General features: G+C 37.2%; 1 protein-coding gene across 2 annotated transcripts in view; it reads left to right on the top strand.

Annotated features, from left to right (window-relative positions):
* The window catches only part of LOC141394971 (juvenile hormone acid O-methyltransferase-like), a 75,222-nt gene extending 56,765 nt beyond the window's left edge, over positions 1–18,457 (top strand). For both annotated transcript variants that reach the window (XM_073970219.1, XM_073970220.1), the window contains exons 2-5: positions 10,326–10,510; positions 10,565–10,729; positions 10,797–11,083; positions 18,008–18,457. In XM_073970219.1, coding sequence (XP_073826320.1) covers positions 10,356–10,510; positions 10,565–10,729; positions 10,797–11,083; positions 18,008–18,210 — 810 coding nt within the window. In that variant the 5' untranslated portion in view covers positions 10,326–10,355 and the 3' untranslated portion in view covers positions 18,211–18,457. The remainder of the gene's footprint in view (positions 1–10,325; positions 10,511–10,564; positions 10,730–10,796; positions 11,084–18,007) is intronic.
* Positions 18,458–19,019: the final 562 nt, after the last annotated feature.

The following is a 19,019-nucleotide window of genomic DNA, read 5'->3' as shown; positions in this document are numbered from 1 at the left end:
TCTCACAACCAAAACAAAAACACAAACTTTTCAACGTAAAAAGATGGAAACCGTACGATTGGTGAAATGTAACTTCGGCTATGCTTTGCCGAGTTGTTTCATTCACCACCGAAACGACAAGTATTTTTGGGAAACGTTTGCCGTGCGTTATGGTCAATGACACACTCACACACACACACACATGTGATTGCTTAACAACCCTATAAGTTAGCATCAGCATACCACAGTGAATTTTATCAACCACCAAACGTTTTTGATTTATTCACATGTGTTAAGTACTATTTAGTTTTCTATCTGTTGTTGTGGAGTTGAGTACTTTTCGCTTTTCGTTTTGTTCGTACTCACGAATGTAAACAAAACGAAACTAAACAGCGAGCTCGGCCAACGAGGGTTATGTTACGTTTTGTATTGTTCCTATGGAAAATACGAAACGAAACGATTGGAAATTTTATTTAAAGTATTTTTACGTACTCTGACCACTGGTGAATGTGTTTGTTTTTTTTGTGGCTTTTGGGTTTGTATTTGTTTGCACCCAAACATATAATTTGTTTGCACCTAAACATATAATGTGTTAGCATCCAAACATATAATGTGTTTGCATTCAAACATATATTTGTTTGCAGGACCCAAACATATGTTATGTTTGGGACTGATTGCAAACAAATATATGTTTGCTTCAAAATAGGTTTGGGACATATATTAGAGAGGCTTTTTTTCTGCGTGTATGTAATATTTTTAAAAACAAAAATTTCGAATATAGCTTAACATATGCTCTTTCAGATTAAAAAACAAAACACTGAAAAAGTTTTAAAAAAATCATGAAAAATGGCAGCACATACATATGTGCAACAGGGAATAACCCTTAAAAACTAAAATATTAATAGAAAACATATTTGTTAACTTTAAGTTGCGCTTAGAAATTGTTTTTATGGTATTAACGTGACACCGAGATTCGGAAAATACAAAGCTTTAAGGGGTTATCTCTAGTTGTGCAGTCTAAAAAAACTAATTTTTCGTGATTTTTTTTTCAAGGAAACTACCAATAATTTTTAGTAGACCTTTTTTCTACCTGAAGGAGCACATCTTATACTGCTTCTGGAATTTTTGTTGTTGATAAATATTGCATAGTTTTGTGGTAAATGGCTACCTTCGTAAAAGCGTTTTGCGGTGCCAACGATAGCTCAAAAACGGATGGCCTGATCTTCGTATGTTTTTTGTGGGCGTTTAAAGAACCTAATGATTTTGTCTTTAAGTGAAAAAGAATTTAAAAAAAATTATTAAAAAAGTGGTGAGCTTTCAATATCAACAGCTCTGTTCCTTTACGTGCAAGAATCTTCAAGTTTTACCACTTTTTACTCGAAAAGCGTTTCTTTACTTCAGACACCATACAATTCATATGTGAGCAGTTTATAACTTATACTACTTTTGCCGGTTTTACCATTTTCAAAAGTAAAGGAACAGACCAAACATTTCGATTTTAATGAAAAAAAAAAAATTTACATTTTTTTGTCAAAAAATCGGACAAAAAAAATGTAAAAAAACTGTCTCGCTTAAAGACAAGCTTTTTATGTATTTAATATGCACACCAAACGATATGAATATAGGTCAATTGGTTTTCGAGCTATCGTTGGCACCGACTTAAAAAATTCCATTTGGAGAAACACGCGTTTAAAGTTTCTATGCTACATACAAATCACAATAAATTTTTCCCTTCCAATGCTCATATTTCAGCCAATTTTTCGCCAATGAACTTGAAATTTTTTGCGACATACTCTATACTACCTACATATATTTCAAAATAAGCCAATATTTTTTCGATTTTTGGAAGTGACAAGTAGAGGTAACACCTTAAACCAAATGATTCCCTGAATTAATCTCCGTTTTTATGTATTTTACCCCAATGTGTCCCGTTCTTACTTGTTCATTTTATTAAGATCACGTCCATTCACTTTCAGTGCATACGCTAAAATGACAATTATTGCTTTTTCTTGGTTTAAAAAGAAGTTTTATTGCTTTTTGGGTATGAACATGTACATAGCTATAACAATCGTCTGTAAATAACAAATCATTCGTATAGATGATGATGACTGATGAATTCACGAAAAGATCGTAAAAAAATAACACATTATTATTTCTTTCGTTTCAATGTAAACGGTGAAGTTCTAACAATAACACCAAAAGAAAATAAAGAATAATCATCTAATCAAACAATCATCCAAAATTTAACTTCGCAAGTAAAAAGTATTTGCAAGTTCTTGAAGTACTTGCAACTACTTCTCATTTCTATTTTTAGAACAAGTTTATTATCGAACAGCATTTTGTACAATATTGTACAAACTTTTGTTTTATCGAACGTACCTAATGTTAGAGGATATGTAACATTCCTGTAGGAAATGTCAATAGTGAATCTATACTGACTTACTACTGACATTGTCAACAGTACTACTGACAAACTGTATTCAACTCATGTAATTTCCTATAGACATTTTGCTTGAACGTGTCATTCGAAAGTCAGTAGTGACATTGGAACTAGTATGTCAGTAGTAGCTGAGGGACCATGTGTTGACATTGGAGGTAGTGAGTCAGTAGAGACGTTGGAACTAGTGAGTCAATAGTTCATAAAGGGTCATATGGAGACATTGTTACCAGATTTTTACTACCAAGTTTTTTGGCCTATTTGGAACTTTTTATAGATTAGAAAGCTATATAGTCCGTTTAATATAACGATGAACTTGCACTTTTGTTTTAATAGTACATGAGGAAAAGACATTTTTTTTAGTTTTCCATCGAAAAAAAAAAATTCAAAAACATATATTTTAATCTACATGAACGATTTTTGGTACGTGGATTGAGAAAAAGTTCCCATTCTCAAATCTGTTCGAGATACTAATTTCGGTTATTGCGCGCAAAAGTTATGACGGTTTCTATTCTGATAATAAGAAAAAATCTTAAAAAAAAACCCTACTCATTATATTGAGAAGTACTGTTAATGACTTCCAACATACTACATGATTACTGAGGTCCCATAACTTTAGTAAACAAGTAAGAACGGCGTTAAGTTCGGCCGGGCCGAACTTGTTATACCCTCCACCACAAGTTGTATTGAAATAAAATGAAATAATTAGTTTCCTTTCGTGTATGAAGAAGACTTAATACTAAATTTCAGCAATTTCGTTAAAACAGTGTGAGGCACCATTCTATGGGGGCTATTTGAAAACGTCGATCTATACCGACAAATTTCTGACGGAAAGTTTTTAGGCTCAAAGAAGACTAAATATCAAATTTCCTATATTTCGGTAAGAGAATGTGGCTAAAACTTAAAAAAATACCGAAAATCAAGAAGTACGCTTCTAAGGGGATATAGGAAGACGTGGACCTATACTGATAATACTCTTCTGGAATATTTTATAACTCTTGAAAGACGAAATAATGAGTTTCAGCCATTTCGGTTGGATATTAACGTCACAATCTTCAGTATTACGAAAATCGGGTGGTACAGTTCTATGGGGGCTATATCGAAGCGTGGACCTATACTGACGAATTTTAGTCAGAAATGGGGCAATATGAAAGCGTGGACCTGTACAGACATATTTCTGGCGAACAGTTTTATATCACATTGAAGACTAAATACCAAATTTCAGCCATTTTGGTGGAATATTGAAGACACAACCTTCAAAATACGAAAAATCGGGAGGTTCCTTTCCATGGGGGCTATATGAAGGCGTGCACCTATACCGACAAATTTAAAGGGGAAGTTTGAGTACCCCCAACGAAGTCTAAATACCAAATTTTAGCCATTTCGGTGGAATATTGAGGCCATAATGTTCAAAATACCGAAAATCGGGAGGTACCGTTCTATGGGGGCTATATGAAGGCATAGACCGATACCGACAAATTTCTGGGGGAAAGTTTTATACCACCAACGTAGACTAAGTAACAAATTTCAGCCATTTCGGTGCGATAATGAAGCTAAAACCTTCAAAATACCGAAAATCGGGAGGTACAGTTCTATGGGGGCTATATGAAGGTGTGGACCGATACCGACACAATTCTGGGGGAAAGTTTTATTTTCCTAAAGAAGACTACGTACCAAATTTCAGCCAATTTGGTAGGATAATGAAGCTAAAATCTTCAAAATACCGAAAATCGGGAGGTACCGTTCTATGGGGGCTTTATGAAGGTGTGGACCGATACCGACAAAATTCTGGGGGAAAGTTTTATACCCCTAGAGAGGACTACGTACCAAATTTCAGCCATTTTGGTACGATAACAAAGCTAAAACCTTAAAAATACCGAAAATCGGGAGGTACCGTTCTATGGGGGCTATATCAAAACGTGGACCGATATATCCCATTTTCAATACCAACCATCCTGCAAGTAATAAAAACTTCTGTACCAAATTTTGACTCTCTATCTTTAAAATTGCGAGCTGTATCTTGATTTCAACTGACAGACATAGAATTTTATGCTGATCAAGAATATATATACATTATAGGGCCTCCGACGAATATTTCGATGTGTTACAATCGGAATGACATATGAAGGGTATAAAAATTCGTAAATTTTCGCGGAAAATAAGAAAGAATTACAAAAAATTGGTAGTTTTCAACATGTTTTATTAAAATTCAAGCTGTTTATGCATCCGAAAAATATTTGAAAAATACGATGTAAAGCCTTTATTTAACGTCTGTTGATGACCTCTGAGGGGTCTGATTAAAAATTCGCATCATTATTTGATTATCCCCCGCAGTAGATCTAGTTGTACATTCACCTCCTTCCCATCTTATCGCACTTTTAGTACTTTTTACGCGGTATACAGCTCAATTTTAAATATTGTCATGTTCTTATATTTATTTCTGGACTGCGTTGGATCCACAAGTTTCAGAAATAAATATTTTTCATATCTTTGATACAAATTTCGGACCATAACTTTTGTTTTTATTAAAAAATTAGAATGTCTTGTTTTTGGCATACTTGTCTGTCAAAATTAAACATAGGCGGCACAAAATGTATTTCTCATTAAAGCTTTTTGCCCCCTTCTTCTGACTAAAAACTATCTTATGCCAATCAATACAAAAAACTCAACAAAAATTAGTTAATAAATATTCTAACCACGGAGTTGCATATGTTTTGAGCAGGCTAAAGCACTTGATCCTCCGACATTTCACACATTTCTGTAACATAAGTGCTAAGAACTGAATAATCATTTTAAAATCTTGAAAGTAGGGTCAATAAAGAATCAAATTGCAAAAATAAACATATTTCAAAACATAAAATGTCCTTAAAAATAGTCTAAATGTGATATAGGCATCTGAGTTGCAAATGCACTATACAAATCTGTTTAGCGGTTCGCATATTATAGCAAAAACAAAAAATATTTTGAGCAATATACATTTTGAAATGCGTAAAAATCACGAAATCCTCAATATCACTTGATGCGCATACGGTTTCCCGATGCAACGAATTGTTTTCTTTTCATTTGTATACATTTACCAAGATTTACTTTGGCGGCTGCGATGTAGCATCGTCTACAGTTTTGTGTGCAAAAAACTGTATAACGCTTATAACACTATACAACACAAAAAATAATTTCATGATAATTCGGCCAGATTATGAAAGAGGACCGAAAAAAAGAAGACACGTGTATCGGCGTTTTTGAAGTTTACGTCGGGAAGTAACCTAAATAGGCGTGACAAGTTCCAGCCATTTCTACAGGTTTTGAAATATTCGACATCAGATTCCTTGCAATCCTTGCATTTTAGGTATAAAGTGTCTTTGGCAATTTTACTAACAACAACAACGGGGTATCCTTTTATGAAAAAAATGACCTCCATGCGAGTCACTAAAGGGGTCTTTTTGGTCCCTTTTTCAAAAACGTTTAAAAACTCCTTTAAAATGTGATCGCATCATATCAAAATATTCTACAAAATTATTTGTCATAAAATTTTACTATAGGTCCCCGAATACACAAGAACTCTAAATCGGAATCTGCCAAAAGTAAAATCACGTTTTAGGGTTAATGTTGTACTTTATCTGAGTTTATTAAGTTTTGTCCCACAAAACTTCATTCTAGATAGAAGATGTCAAAGACAAAAATAATCTCCATCAAATTTCAATATAAGTCTCTGAATAAATGAAATATGTATTTGCAATATATGTCAAGATAATATATACATACATACATCAAGATTGCCAACAAAACACCCAAATATTTTTTGAATAAATAATAAATAGTTTTGTTCTTTTTTCGAGTTGATGCATGAAAGTAACATGAAATTTAGATCTAGACGAAATGTGTTAAAAGACGAAATATTCTACACAAAATTGCATTGTAAGTCCCAGAACAAACTAGATATCTAAGTAAAATAGTTTGGTAAGAAAATGACGTTACAAAATTATATATTATAGGTAGAAATAATTTGTTACACTTTTAGACTCTTAATTAAAATTTATTCCATACTGAGTCAAAATCTCCTAAAATACCGCACTTTTTGGGGGTTGTGTCAAAAGAAAAAATGTTCCAAATCAAATTTCATTATGAGTCTCTGAAGAAAAGAAATTTGTAGCTATAACATTTAACATCTCCAGAAGCTTTCGCTTTTTATATATGATTTAGGACCATATTCTACCGTTTTTATTCACATTTTCGTTATCTGCGGTCACAAAATATATTTTATTGATATTTTTTCATAAGAAATTCTTTGAGAAGATTATGTGTGCTCGATCCAAACTGTTTTTGAAATATCTGTGGTGAATTTATATAGGGAAAAATTGATAACCCAGATCGGACTTTGAAAAATTACGTATTTTAGTACTATAAACTAAAATAACGTCATCAGGATAAGACATACATAGGTTCCTGATATTTTATGTGAAAATGCGGGGATAGAATACGGCTTTTGTCTAGTGAATATATATCTGATATACGAGTCCTAACATCCATGGTTTTGGCATGGTCCTAAATACTATAATGATGGCAGCTACTCCTGCTCTGATAAAATTGACTGAATTAATGTATGGATCGATGTAATCCATTTTGGAAGTGGATCTTATATTTGGAGTGATTCCTTTTGATAGATATTATGCCCACCAGTCATTTCAGTTGGTCTGAAAGCATGGACTTTCACACGAAAAAAAAACATATTATCGATCGTTTTTACAGCTTTCGGGCTATTTTCTCAGGAAGTATGGACTAGCCCCTCAAAAAACTTGTACCGTCTTAAACTGAATTTTTTCGAAATTTTGTGTGAGAGTTACCCTAAGGCGTTGAAACATATAACCGATTTTCGAACCTGATGTCTCCATATGTCACGTAGAAATAGAGGGTGTTTTTTTAAATCTAGATAGAACTTTAAATTGTAAAAAGTAACACAAAAAATTAAATTTTGATGAAACTTTTTTTTATTTGTTTCAGTATACTCTGACAAATCATCATGAATAGACTCACGCTTGAACAACGCTACGAAATTATCCAAATTTACTTTGAAAATCAGTCGTCGATTCGCGCAACTTATAGACGACTTCGTCATTTGTATGGAGTACATAATCGTCCATCTGAACAAGCCATTCGTCGAACTGTGGATAGATTTAATAAGCAAAATTGCCGCATATGGAGTGAGACCAATCCACAAGAGACCCTACAGACTCCATTACATCCAGAAAAATGAACCGTATGGTGCGGTTTTCACGCTGGTGGCATCATCGGACCTTATTTCTTCAAAAATGAGGCCGGAGCTCGCGTTACGGTCAATGGAGATCGTTACCGCACCATGATTGATGAAATATGGATGAGATTGATCCGGAGGAGATGTGGTTTCAACAGGATGGCGCTACGTGCCATACGGCGAACGCAACCATCGACTTATTGAAATCAAAATTGAAATCAAAATTTGGCTGTTGATTTCGAGAAGTGGACCTGTCAACTGGCCTCCAAGGTCGTGCGATTTGACACCTCTCGATTATTTCCTGTGGGGCTACGCGAAGTCACTAGTTTATGCTCATAAACCAGCAACAATTGATGCTTTGGAGGCCAGCATTGTTCGTGTTATTCGTGACATACGGCCAGCAGTGCTCGAAAAAGTGGCCAAAAATTGGACGTCCAGAATGCACTTCGTCAAGAACAGCCGCGGTGCCCATATGCCCGAAATCATTTTCAAGTGTTAATGCAACGTATTGATCTTTCGAATAAAAAAAAAATTTTTGATTACAATTTAATTTTTTGTGTTATTTTTTACAATTTCAAGTTCTATCGCACTTAAAAAAACACCCTTTATAACGATGTGCAATTTATGGCCCAAATCGCTTACTACCTTCAAGAGTTACCGTGTGCACCATTTTAGTGAAAAGGACCGATATGGCCAATCTTAGAAATTGATTTAAGTTTGGACAAAATATTACGACTGCCAAATTCTAGACCGAATCGGTCGAGAGTCATCGTGCGCTTCAGCATTACATATGGTGCCATAACGGATTTTTTGAGCTTTCGGACCATTTTTTCAGGAAGTACTGACTTGCTTTTAAAAAAACTTATACCGCCGTAATGGGGAACACAAGATGTTACAACAAAAATCAAAACGATTCCTATAGTGCGATTCTCTAACACATTTTTGGAGTTACCGACAACAAGTAGTCGTAGAGTTCTACCGATAGCAACAGTGTTGTCAACTTTTATTTGAAAGTTTTATTCATAATTTTGCGTTTTATAGTTACCGATTTTTGTCGGTAACTCAAAAAATGAGTTAGAGAATCCCACTAATGAGGAGGTGGAAAACTGCACTTTTGCGAAATTTTGTGTGGGAGGTACCCGAAGGAGTAGATCTATGGAATCCATATGCGAGCTTGATCTTTGCCTGGTAGTAAAAATACTATGTGCAAAGTATGGACCAAATGGGTTAGTACCTTCGGGAGTTTTCGTGCGCACAATTTCTGCAAAATTTTTTGAGCTTTTGTGGGGTACGTACCTGAGGGAGTGGTCCTATATGGCCTATCTGCGAACTAAGTTTAGACAAAACATTACTAAAGCCAAATATTGAACCAAATCGGTTGATCTGTTCGAGAGTTATCGTGCGCTCCAACCACTACATTTGGTGCCATAAGGGTTTTTTACAACTTCGGGATATTTTCTCAGGAAGTATGGACTTGCCCCTGATAAAACTTGTACTGCCGTAATGGGGACAGCAAATACAAGTTGTTACAGCAACAATCAAAACGATTCGAGAGCAGGTCCTAAACTGAACCTTTCCGAAATTTTGTGTTGGAGGTACCCGAAGGAGTGGACCTATAGAGTACATATTGAAACCTCATCTATGTCTGATAGAAATTTCACGTTGTGTAAAGTATGGACCAAATCGATTACTACCTTTAAGAGTTATCGTTCGCACAATTTTTCCGAACACTTTCGAATTTTTGTGGGGGAGGTACCTGAAGGAGTGGACAGATATGGCTCATCTTCGAACTTAAACTAAGTTTGGAAAAATATTACGAAGGCCAGATTTTGGACCGAATCGGTTTATCCGTTCGAGAGTTATCGTGCGCATCAGCCAGACAGACGGACGGACATTGCTAAATCGACTCAAAATTTTCTGAAACGGATTTCGCCCAAACATACTTGGGGTCTAAAAACATTATTTCAACCAGGCACATTTTGCCCGTATGAAAGTGTATATACCCTCGTTAGCATAAATGCTGAGGATATAATGAAAAAATAAGAAAATGCTCAGTTGGGCTATCAGCTGTCAATATAAACAATGTTTCTTCTTTTTAAGGTAAAAGTGTCAATTGTTGACAATATCTTGACAAAGTGTTGACTTTGTCTCCATAATAGTAGACAAAGTGGTGACATGTCGACACATGACCCCATGCTTCCTACAGGGATTGTTAGCGCCTAGTAAATAATGCTTTGGTGTGTTCAATCTCATCGCAGTAACTTTGCATGGAAAATATCGTAGAAAACCAATAGTGGCAAAACCTTCCACAATAAATTTTCCCTAATGGTCCTTTATAGAAAATACCTCCTACTGGCCTCTTCATAGAGAAAGTCTCCTAAAGAAGGCTTCTACATTGAAGACTATGGGGTTTCAATTACTGATTTTGTATTAAAACCAGTATCAATCGAACTTACATATTTAATGGCGAATGGAAATTTGTATTCCACGTTTTTATCCAAACATCCAAAATTAAAATCACAACATGGCAACACTAATACCGTCAGTAGATTTCTTGTTGACACTGTTATGCTGTCGATATAAAAGCAAGCAGCATCCATTCCATTGAAAGGTATCAACACACTGCAAACTGTATTTCGTTTTATTATTGTTTGTTGGCAGTTCGAAACAGGTACAAAATATTTAACCGTCATGAATAAACCAGCTCTCTATCACAAATCTCATCTTGATATTAAACGTGATGCTGGAGCATTGCTTAAACACTTTTCATCAAAACTTCAATGGCGTTCCGATGGTGGTGATACTATTATAGATATTGGTACTGGACCTGGAGATGCTACCATAAAGTATACTTGTCCCTTAATACCATCGAATTATGGTCAAATTGTATTTTCTGACAGATCCGAATTAATGTTGGACTTCTTTAAAAGCAAATATCAACTTCCCGAGAGATGTGGTGTAAGATGTTTGGATATTGAAACAAACACGTTATTGCCCAATGATTTGGTGGGGAGATTTGATCATTTAATATCAAGTTTGGTGTTGCATTGGGTACCAGATAATAGGTGAGTTTTAAGATGAATATTGAAAAGAAAATTAAAACCCTTTTTTTAACGAATTTCTGCATTTCAGAACTGCTTTGAAAAACATGTTTAGCCTTTTGCGACCCGAAGGCGGTGATTGCATTTTGGTATTCTTTTCCTTTAATACCGTCTTTCAAGCCAACTATATCTTGAGTTGTAATCCAAAATGGTCACAATACATCGGTGATGTTAATCGCTGGTTAGCCCCATTACAATTTAGCGATAATCCAACAACAGAATTTCGTGATATGATGAAAGAAGCTGGATTCTCCAACATTTGTATCGATGCTAAGAAGGCTACATACCGCTATAGAATGGATATGGACGAGTTTAAAGGTAGGTGATAATATGGAGGGTATAATTAAATTTGTCATTCCGTTTGTAACACATCGAGATATTCATCGGAGACCCTAAGTCGATATAACCATGTCCGTCTGTTGAAATTTGTAATTTGGTACAGAAGTTTCTATTACTCCTAGGATGTTTGGAATTGCAAATGGGCTATATCGGTGCACGTTTTGATATGGCCACCATAGAACGGTACCGCCAGATTTTCGGTATTTTGAAGGTTTTAGCCTCATTATCACACCGAAATGGCTGAATTTTGGTACTTAGTCTTCGTTGCGGGTATAAAACTTTCCCCCAAAAATGTGTTGGTATAGATTCACGCCTTCATATAGCCCCCATTGAACGGTACCTCCCAATTTTCTGTATTTTGAAGGTTTTGGCCTAAATATTCCATAGAGATGGCTGAAATTTGGAATTTTGTCTTCGTTGGTGGTATAAAACTTTCCCCTAAAAATTTGTCAGTACAGGTTCACGACTAAATATAGCCCCCATAGAACGGCACCTCCTGATTTTTGGTATTTGAAGGTGGTGGCCACAACAAGCCACCGAAATGGCTGAAATTTGGTATTTGGTCTACGTTGGAGGTAAAAACCTTTCCAACTGAAATTCGTTGGTATAGGTCCACGTTTCGATAAAGCCCCCTATAGAACGGTACCTCCCGCTTTTCGTAATTCTGACATCAATATCCCACAGAAATGATTGACATTTATTTTTTAGTCATCCATGGGGTTATAAAATATTCCAGAAGAGGATTATCAGTATAGGTCCACGTCTCGCCTGCATCAATTTGCCAAAAAATCGAATTTACTTGTCAACATTTTCGCCATCATGAATTAGCATTATATCTTTTTTTGTTGTTTTTGTTGAGCACTTAAGCAACAGTGAACAAAGATATAAAGCTAATTCCTGATGGCCCATAGGGTCTCTAACAAAAATTTCATCACGCCATAACGCGCAAGTTCGACTCACGGCGGATCTGTCCTTCGGGGTTCATAATATACTCACCAAGGTCTTTCTTCCCCAAGAAAGGTAGGTGAAAGGTACCACCTACGGGGCTAAATCAAAGAGTCAGCCTATCTTTAAATTTTTTGGCGGAAAAGTTTTATAGCTGCAGGGAACTTCAAGACTCAAATTGAGGGTAGTTTCATCAAAACAATGTAGACCCTCAAAAATGGACCCATGTTGACGAATTTTAGTGAAGAAATTTCGTGACCACTGAAAATTCCCGAAAATCGGGAGGTACAGTTATATGGGGGGATATGCCAAAACATGGACCTTTATTGACGATTATTTTTTAATTGACAAAATTGTAGCTAAAATTCGCAAAATACCTATCATTACAGCTAGTTCGGTTAAAAATTGCAGCTAAAATTCTCAAAATACCGAAAATCGGGGGATACCGTTATATGGGGGCTATAGCAAAACATGGACCTATCTTGACGATGCTTCGTTGGAGATGTTTTATGACCACTGAGAACTTCAAGTGTCAAATTACAGATATTTCGGTTAAAAACTGTAGCTAAAATTCTCAAAATACCGAAAATTGGGAGGTACCGTTATATGGGGGCTATACCAAAACATGGACCTATGTTGACGATGTTCGGTGGGGATGTTTCATGACCACTGAGAACCTCAAATGGCAAGTTACAGCTAGTTCGGTTAAAAATTGTAACTAAAATGCTCAAAATTCCGAAAATTGGGAGGTACCGTTATATGGGGGCTATACCAAAACATGGACCTATGTTGACGATGTTCGGTGGGGATGTTTCATGACCACTGAGAACCTCAAATGGCAAATTACAGCTAGTTCGGCTAAAAATTGTGGCTAAAATTATCAAAATACCGAAAATCGGGAGGTACCGATATATGGGGGCTATACCAAAAAATGGACCTATGTTGACGATGTTTCGTGGAGATGTTTCATGACCACTGAGAACCTCAAATGTCAAATTGCAGATAGTTCGGTTAAAAATTGTGGCTAAAATTCTCAAAATACCGAAAATCGGGAGGTACCGTTATATGGGGACTATACCAAAACATGGACCTATGCCCATATCCTTTGGGATATAAGTTTGTTGATCACTAGGAACCCTAAGTGCCAAATTATAGCTAATTCGGTCTGCAAATGTGGCGACAGACGGACAGACGGACATGGCTAGATCGTCTTAGAATTTTATCCTGATCAAGAATATATATACTTTATAGGGTCGCAAATGATTAGTTCGATGTGTTACAAACAGAATGACAAACTTAATATACCCTCCATACTATGGTGGAGGGTATAAAAAAATATATATTTGTTTTTTATTTTTATTTATTTATTTATTCTTTGGAATTTCCGCCTACATTAATTTTGTCATTTTAAAAATGTGATGTTTTGTTTGCCTGACTTGGGAAGCGAACCCGGGCCTTCAGACTGCAAAGCGAGTATGCTTACTACTGCACCACCGTCTCATATAATCATCAGATAGAAAAATGTTCTATAATTGTTCAAATGTGTTGAATCATTAAATAAATGTAAACAATCGTTTTGTACGTCACTCCGAAGTATCGGCATACGCGATAAAAGGTAATCACAATAAGGCTATCGAAATTGTTTGTGTAATTCACTAACGATAAACTCAAACGCTGGCAGGGATGTTCCATATTCGTGTTATTCGCGAGATTACATTCAACTCGACAGCTACAAAGCAAGTTAGTGATTTTGACATTATCTTTCTATTAAAGACAGTCCTTTCGTAATACATAAACCCAAATTTACATGGAAAAGTGTACGTTTACGTGTTATTTCGTATGGCTTGTCGGTCGCATAGTATCCAGACTAAGTATGGATTTTATGGCTGTTTGCATGGAGTGATAAGTTTTCGGAACAAGGAGTGTTGTGATTGCTGTTTACCGATACGCAACTTTCGTTTTGTTCGAGTTTTATTTGCTACGTTTAATCGGGTACGAACCTTTGCTGCAACTGCATCACTACTTTGTGATCCGAGTCGATGTATACTTCTCAGAACGATGGTACATTCAACACGCTCGATGAGTGTCCTCCGTCTATCACAATGTGTCTTGTTTTTTGATCTGGTGACAGCCACGTGCCGTTGATATTCTAAAATCTGTTGCAGCTAATCAATTTAATTTCTAGTTTTCTGATCTGGAGACACCCTGGTGTCCTTATGAATGTCGATAAGCTGGTACTTACTTACTTACTTACTTAGCTGGCCCATTACAGAACATTTGTTCTATAGGCCGAACTAAGAAGAGATCTCCATTCCTCTCTATTTGTTGCTTTGCACTCTGGAATACCGCGCCTTTTCATCTCATCATCCACTTGTTTGCGCCATCTATTCCTTGGCCTGCCAATTCTGCGTGCACCGCCATGTGGCATGTATTCATACGCCTTTTTAGCGGGTTCATCATCGCTCATTCTTATGATATGGCCTAGCCAACGCAATCGCTGCATCTCGATACGTTTAACTATATTGATGTCGTTGTATAGCAGATACAGCTCGTGGTTAATGCGACGTCGATATTCACCGTCAACGCAGATTGGTCCGTAGATCTTTCGAAGAATTTTTCTCTCAAACACACCAAGCACTGCCATGTCTGCTTGCGCAAGTACCCAGGCTTCGGAGCCATACATCAGCACGGGTAGTATCAGTGTTTTGTAGAGCGTTATTTTTGTTTGACGAGATGTGGCTTTGTTTTTAAACTGCTTACTTAAACCAAAGTAGCATCTGTTGGCCAATACAATTCTTCTTTTTATTTCACAACTGATGTCGTTTGTTGTGTTTACGGAGGTGCCTAGGTAGACAAAGTCTTTTACTACCTCAATATTATAGGAACCAACTTCCACAGTCGGTCCGAGCTCAATGGACGCGTCGACATCATCAACTTGGTCTTCTCACCGTTTACCGCCAGACCCACTTTAGCAGATTCTCCTTCGACCTTTATAAAGGTATCAGTTACTTCTTTTACTGATCGGCCCATGATGTCTATATCATCAGCATAAGCAAGTAACATGTGACTATTGGTGTAGATTGTGCCACTTCTTTTGACGTTTGCCTCTCGTATAACCTTTTCTAGCAGGATGTTGAAGAGGTCACACGAAAGGCTGTCTCCTTGTCTGAAACCTCTTTTGGTACCAAACTCTTCGGAGAGGTTCTTTCCTATTTTAACTGAGGACCACGTGTCAGTTAAAGTCATTTTACAAAGCCGGATGAGTTTTGCGGGAATACCAAATTCAGACATGGCGTGGAATACCTTTGAACGCATCGGGCTGTCGAAGGCTGACATGGCGTGGAATACCTTTGAACGCATCGGGCTGTCGAAGGCTGCTTTATAATCGACAAAAAGGTGGTAGGTGTCGATCTGCATCTCTTGGGTCTTCTCCAGGATTTGCCGCAAGGTAAATATCTGGTCAATGGTGGACTTGCCAGGTCTAAAGCCGCATTGGTATGGTCCAATTATCTCGTTGACCATAGGCTTTAGTCGTTCGCACAATATCCCTGATACGATCTTGTAGGCAATAGGGAGTAGACTTATGCCCCTATAGTTAGAGCATACAGTCTTATCTCCCTTCTTGTGGACGGGGCACAGGATAATCAGGTTCCAATCGTCGGGTACTCGTTCTTCCTGCCAGATGGTGCTAACTAGCTGATGAATACAGCGTGTCGCCTCCGGTTTTGAACAGCTCGTCTGGTAAGCCATCGGCCCCTGCTGCCTTATTATTCTTCAGCCGATTTATTGCTGTCTTTACCTCATCTTGGCTGGGCGGTATACATTCAATACCATCTTCTGGGATTGGGACTGTGGTATCTTCGTCGTCTTCTCTGCTATTGGATACCAACAGATTTGAAAAATGTTCTTTCCATATCCTGAGTACACTATCTGTATCAGTTACCAAATTACCTTGCTGGTCTCTACAGGAGGATGTGCCTGTACCAAAGCCATCAGTTTGATGCTTGACTCTTTGGTAGAATTTTCGGACTTCATTCTGGCTCCTGTACATCTCGATTTTTTCACACTCCCGCTTTTCCATCTCTCTCTTTTTCCTGCGGAAAAGACGTTTCTCCTCTCTCCTTTTCTCCCTGTATCTCTCTCGTGCGCTACGCGTTGCTACGGATTGTAAAGTAGCCTCTATGCCGCATTTTTCTCTTCGGTGGCAGCACGACACTCCTCATCATACCATGGATTCCTTGGTGGAGGTCTCTGGTATCCAAGTATGGATTTTGCGGCTGCTTGCATGGAGTGGGCAATGCTTTGCCATTGCGCTGATATGTTATCGGGATGAGGAGTGCTTTGATTAAGCAATTGGGCTAGTTGAGTGGAATATGCTGTGGCTATCTGTTGTGATTGCAGCTTACCGATGTCTAACTTTCGTGTTGTGTCTGTTCGTACTTTGTTTGCTACGTTTAAGCGGGTGCGTACCTTTGCTGCAACAAGGTAGTGGTCCGAATCAATTTTTGCGCCTCGGAACGATCGTACATCCAACACGCTCGATGAATGCCTTCCATCTATCAAAACATGATCAATTTGGTTTCTTGTTTTCTGATCTGGAGACAGCCAGGTGCCCTTATGAATATCGAGATGATTAAATCTGGTACTGCTAACTACCATGTTTTTTGCAGCTGCAAAGTCTATCAGTCTCATACCATTGTCAGATGTTTCACTGTGGAGACTGAATTTCCCGACTGTTGGGCCAAAGATATTCTCCTTTCCAATTTTGGCATTAAAATCGCCTAGAATGATTTTAATGTCATGGGCAGGGCAACGGTCATATGTTTCTTCTAAGCGCTCGTAAAATATATCTTTGGTCTGTTCGTCCTTTTCTTCAGTGGGAACATGAGCGCAAATAAAACTGATGTTGAAGAATTTAGCTTTTATTCGAATTGCAGCAAGTCTTTCATTCACTGGAGGATACCAGATGTTTTAGTCTCCGACTAACTACAAATCCGCAACCAAACTCATGCTTTACGTCATGGCAGCTATAATACAGTGCGTCACCTTTAGGTGTTGTTGTGACGCCTTTCCCAATCCATCGTATTTCCTGTATGGCAGTAATATCGGTCTTGTACTTTTTAAGTACGTCTGCCAATGCGAAGACTGCACCTTCTCTATAAAGAGTGCGAACATTCCAGGTGCAGATTCGCAGATCATGGTCCTTAAAACGTTTGCGGGGTTCGTCAACTTTAGAGGGGTTTGTTTTTCTTTTCTTTCGTTTTTTCATATTAGGCTGTTTTTCTAGGGGAGGGTTACTAACCCGACGCCCAAACCCAAGTTTTTAATGTTCTTATGGGTGAACACGCGGCACATGTTAGCTCACTACCTTTAACGGGTGTTAAAGGCAGTTCCCCAGGTGACACCACGGGGAGGTCAGTGTCCACTTGAGATGAAAGAGGGACCAAGATAAATCCTGGGCTTTGCCATGTTAAAACCGGTCAGGACCGTTGCTTGGTATCTTCCATCCCCTACGTCACCCGATAAGCTGGTACTACTAACTACCATTTTCTTTGACCCTGCAAAGTCTATCAACCTCATTACCTTGTCACATTTTTCTTTGTGGAGATTGAATTTCTTGACTGTTGGGCCCAAGATATTCTCCTTTCCAATTTTGGCATTAAAATAGCCTAGAATAATGAGTGCAAATTAGACTGATGTTGAAAAATCTAGCTTTTATCCGATTTCTAGCGGGGATTTCACCGGGGTGAAACTGGAGACCAGCACCTAACTCGTGATTTATATCATGGCCGGTTTTATATCATTAAATCGAAATAAGTCCATATTTACATTAGGCAATTTTCCTTGCGGCAATTGTCAGTTTCTTGGTAATTGTCAGCTCTCTCTCAATCAAACTGACCTATCATCCATTCGCCGAATTTCTTTCATATTAATTGAGGTATTTTATTTTCTTTACAGAAAGCCTTATACCCGTTTGCGGAGTCTATGATTCTATTCCGAAATGTCATCAAGAGGAATTTTTAAATGATTATGCGGCAGCATCTGAAGCTGTTGCTATGGAACGCTGTGGCTTATCGCCAGACGATGCCAAATGTGTTGTTGTTGCCGATTTTATTGTAGCATATGGACAAAAGTTACCTGAAGAAATTCCGTTTAAATGAAACCGCTTTCCTTGTCAATTAGTTGACATTGCGAACTTTGTATCGATGCAGATTGCAGAAAATCCGCCATTATTTCGAATTACTTGGTTTACTTGGGGGCCCAAAACTGTACGTTTGTTCCACGAGCCGAACTTAGAATACATACACTAATATTATTATTTAAATTTAAGTTTTTGTTTTTATAAATTTATTCCAAGCCAAATTGGATATATCACAAAATAAATCTGTTATTTTATTATTGTTGTTATTTTGTATTTTTGTTGTACACAGGCAGGGTGCGCCTTAACTAAATTGAAATGAAATGGACTTACACCTGGGAAGTTTTTGCGGTTTTTGGAAATAAAAAATACAAAAAAAATGTAGCCGGATGTATTTTTAAATAATCGCGGATTGTAGAGAATTTCCACGGCTACAACACTTTTTTAAGCCCATTTCGATAGGGCTGGCGGTTTCCAAGCAAAATCGTGAAAACCTAAAAAAATCCTTAAAAATATGAACTTTGACCTCGAAACCGCAAAAACTTCCCTGCTGTAAGCACCTTTAATTAAAATTTAGTTATGTCACACCGTGCTGGACTTCTAAATGTATACATAAAAAGAACAACACTATGACCGATATGTTGATTTAAAAATCTAGCTGGTCACAAACACTCCAAATATAGGGCGGTGTCAGAATATGATTTGCTCGTGATTTTTTTTTTAATTTTTTTCGTGTCGCACTGTGATTTAGAATAAAATGTTTTGGTTTCTTTGAAGAATACCATGTTAATATTTATTAAAAAATAACTTTTAAATCTAGGATATTGAAAT

The sequence above is a fragment of the Musca autumnalis genome, unplaced genomic scaffold, assembly GCF_047663935.1.
Source record: "Musca autumnalis isolate F117 unplaced genomic scaffold, ASM4766393v1 scaffold_2, whole genome shotgun sequence".
Classification (NCBI taxonomy): Eukaryota; Metazoa; Arthropoda; class Insecta; order Diptera; family Muscidae; genus Musca; species Musca autumnalis.
Note: the sequence above shows the minus strand (reverse complement) of the source record. Positions and strands in the feature narration are given on the sequence as shown.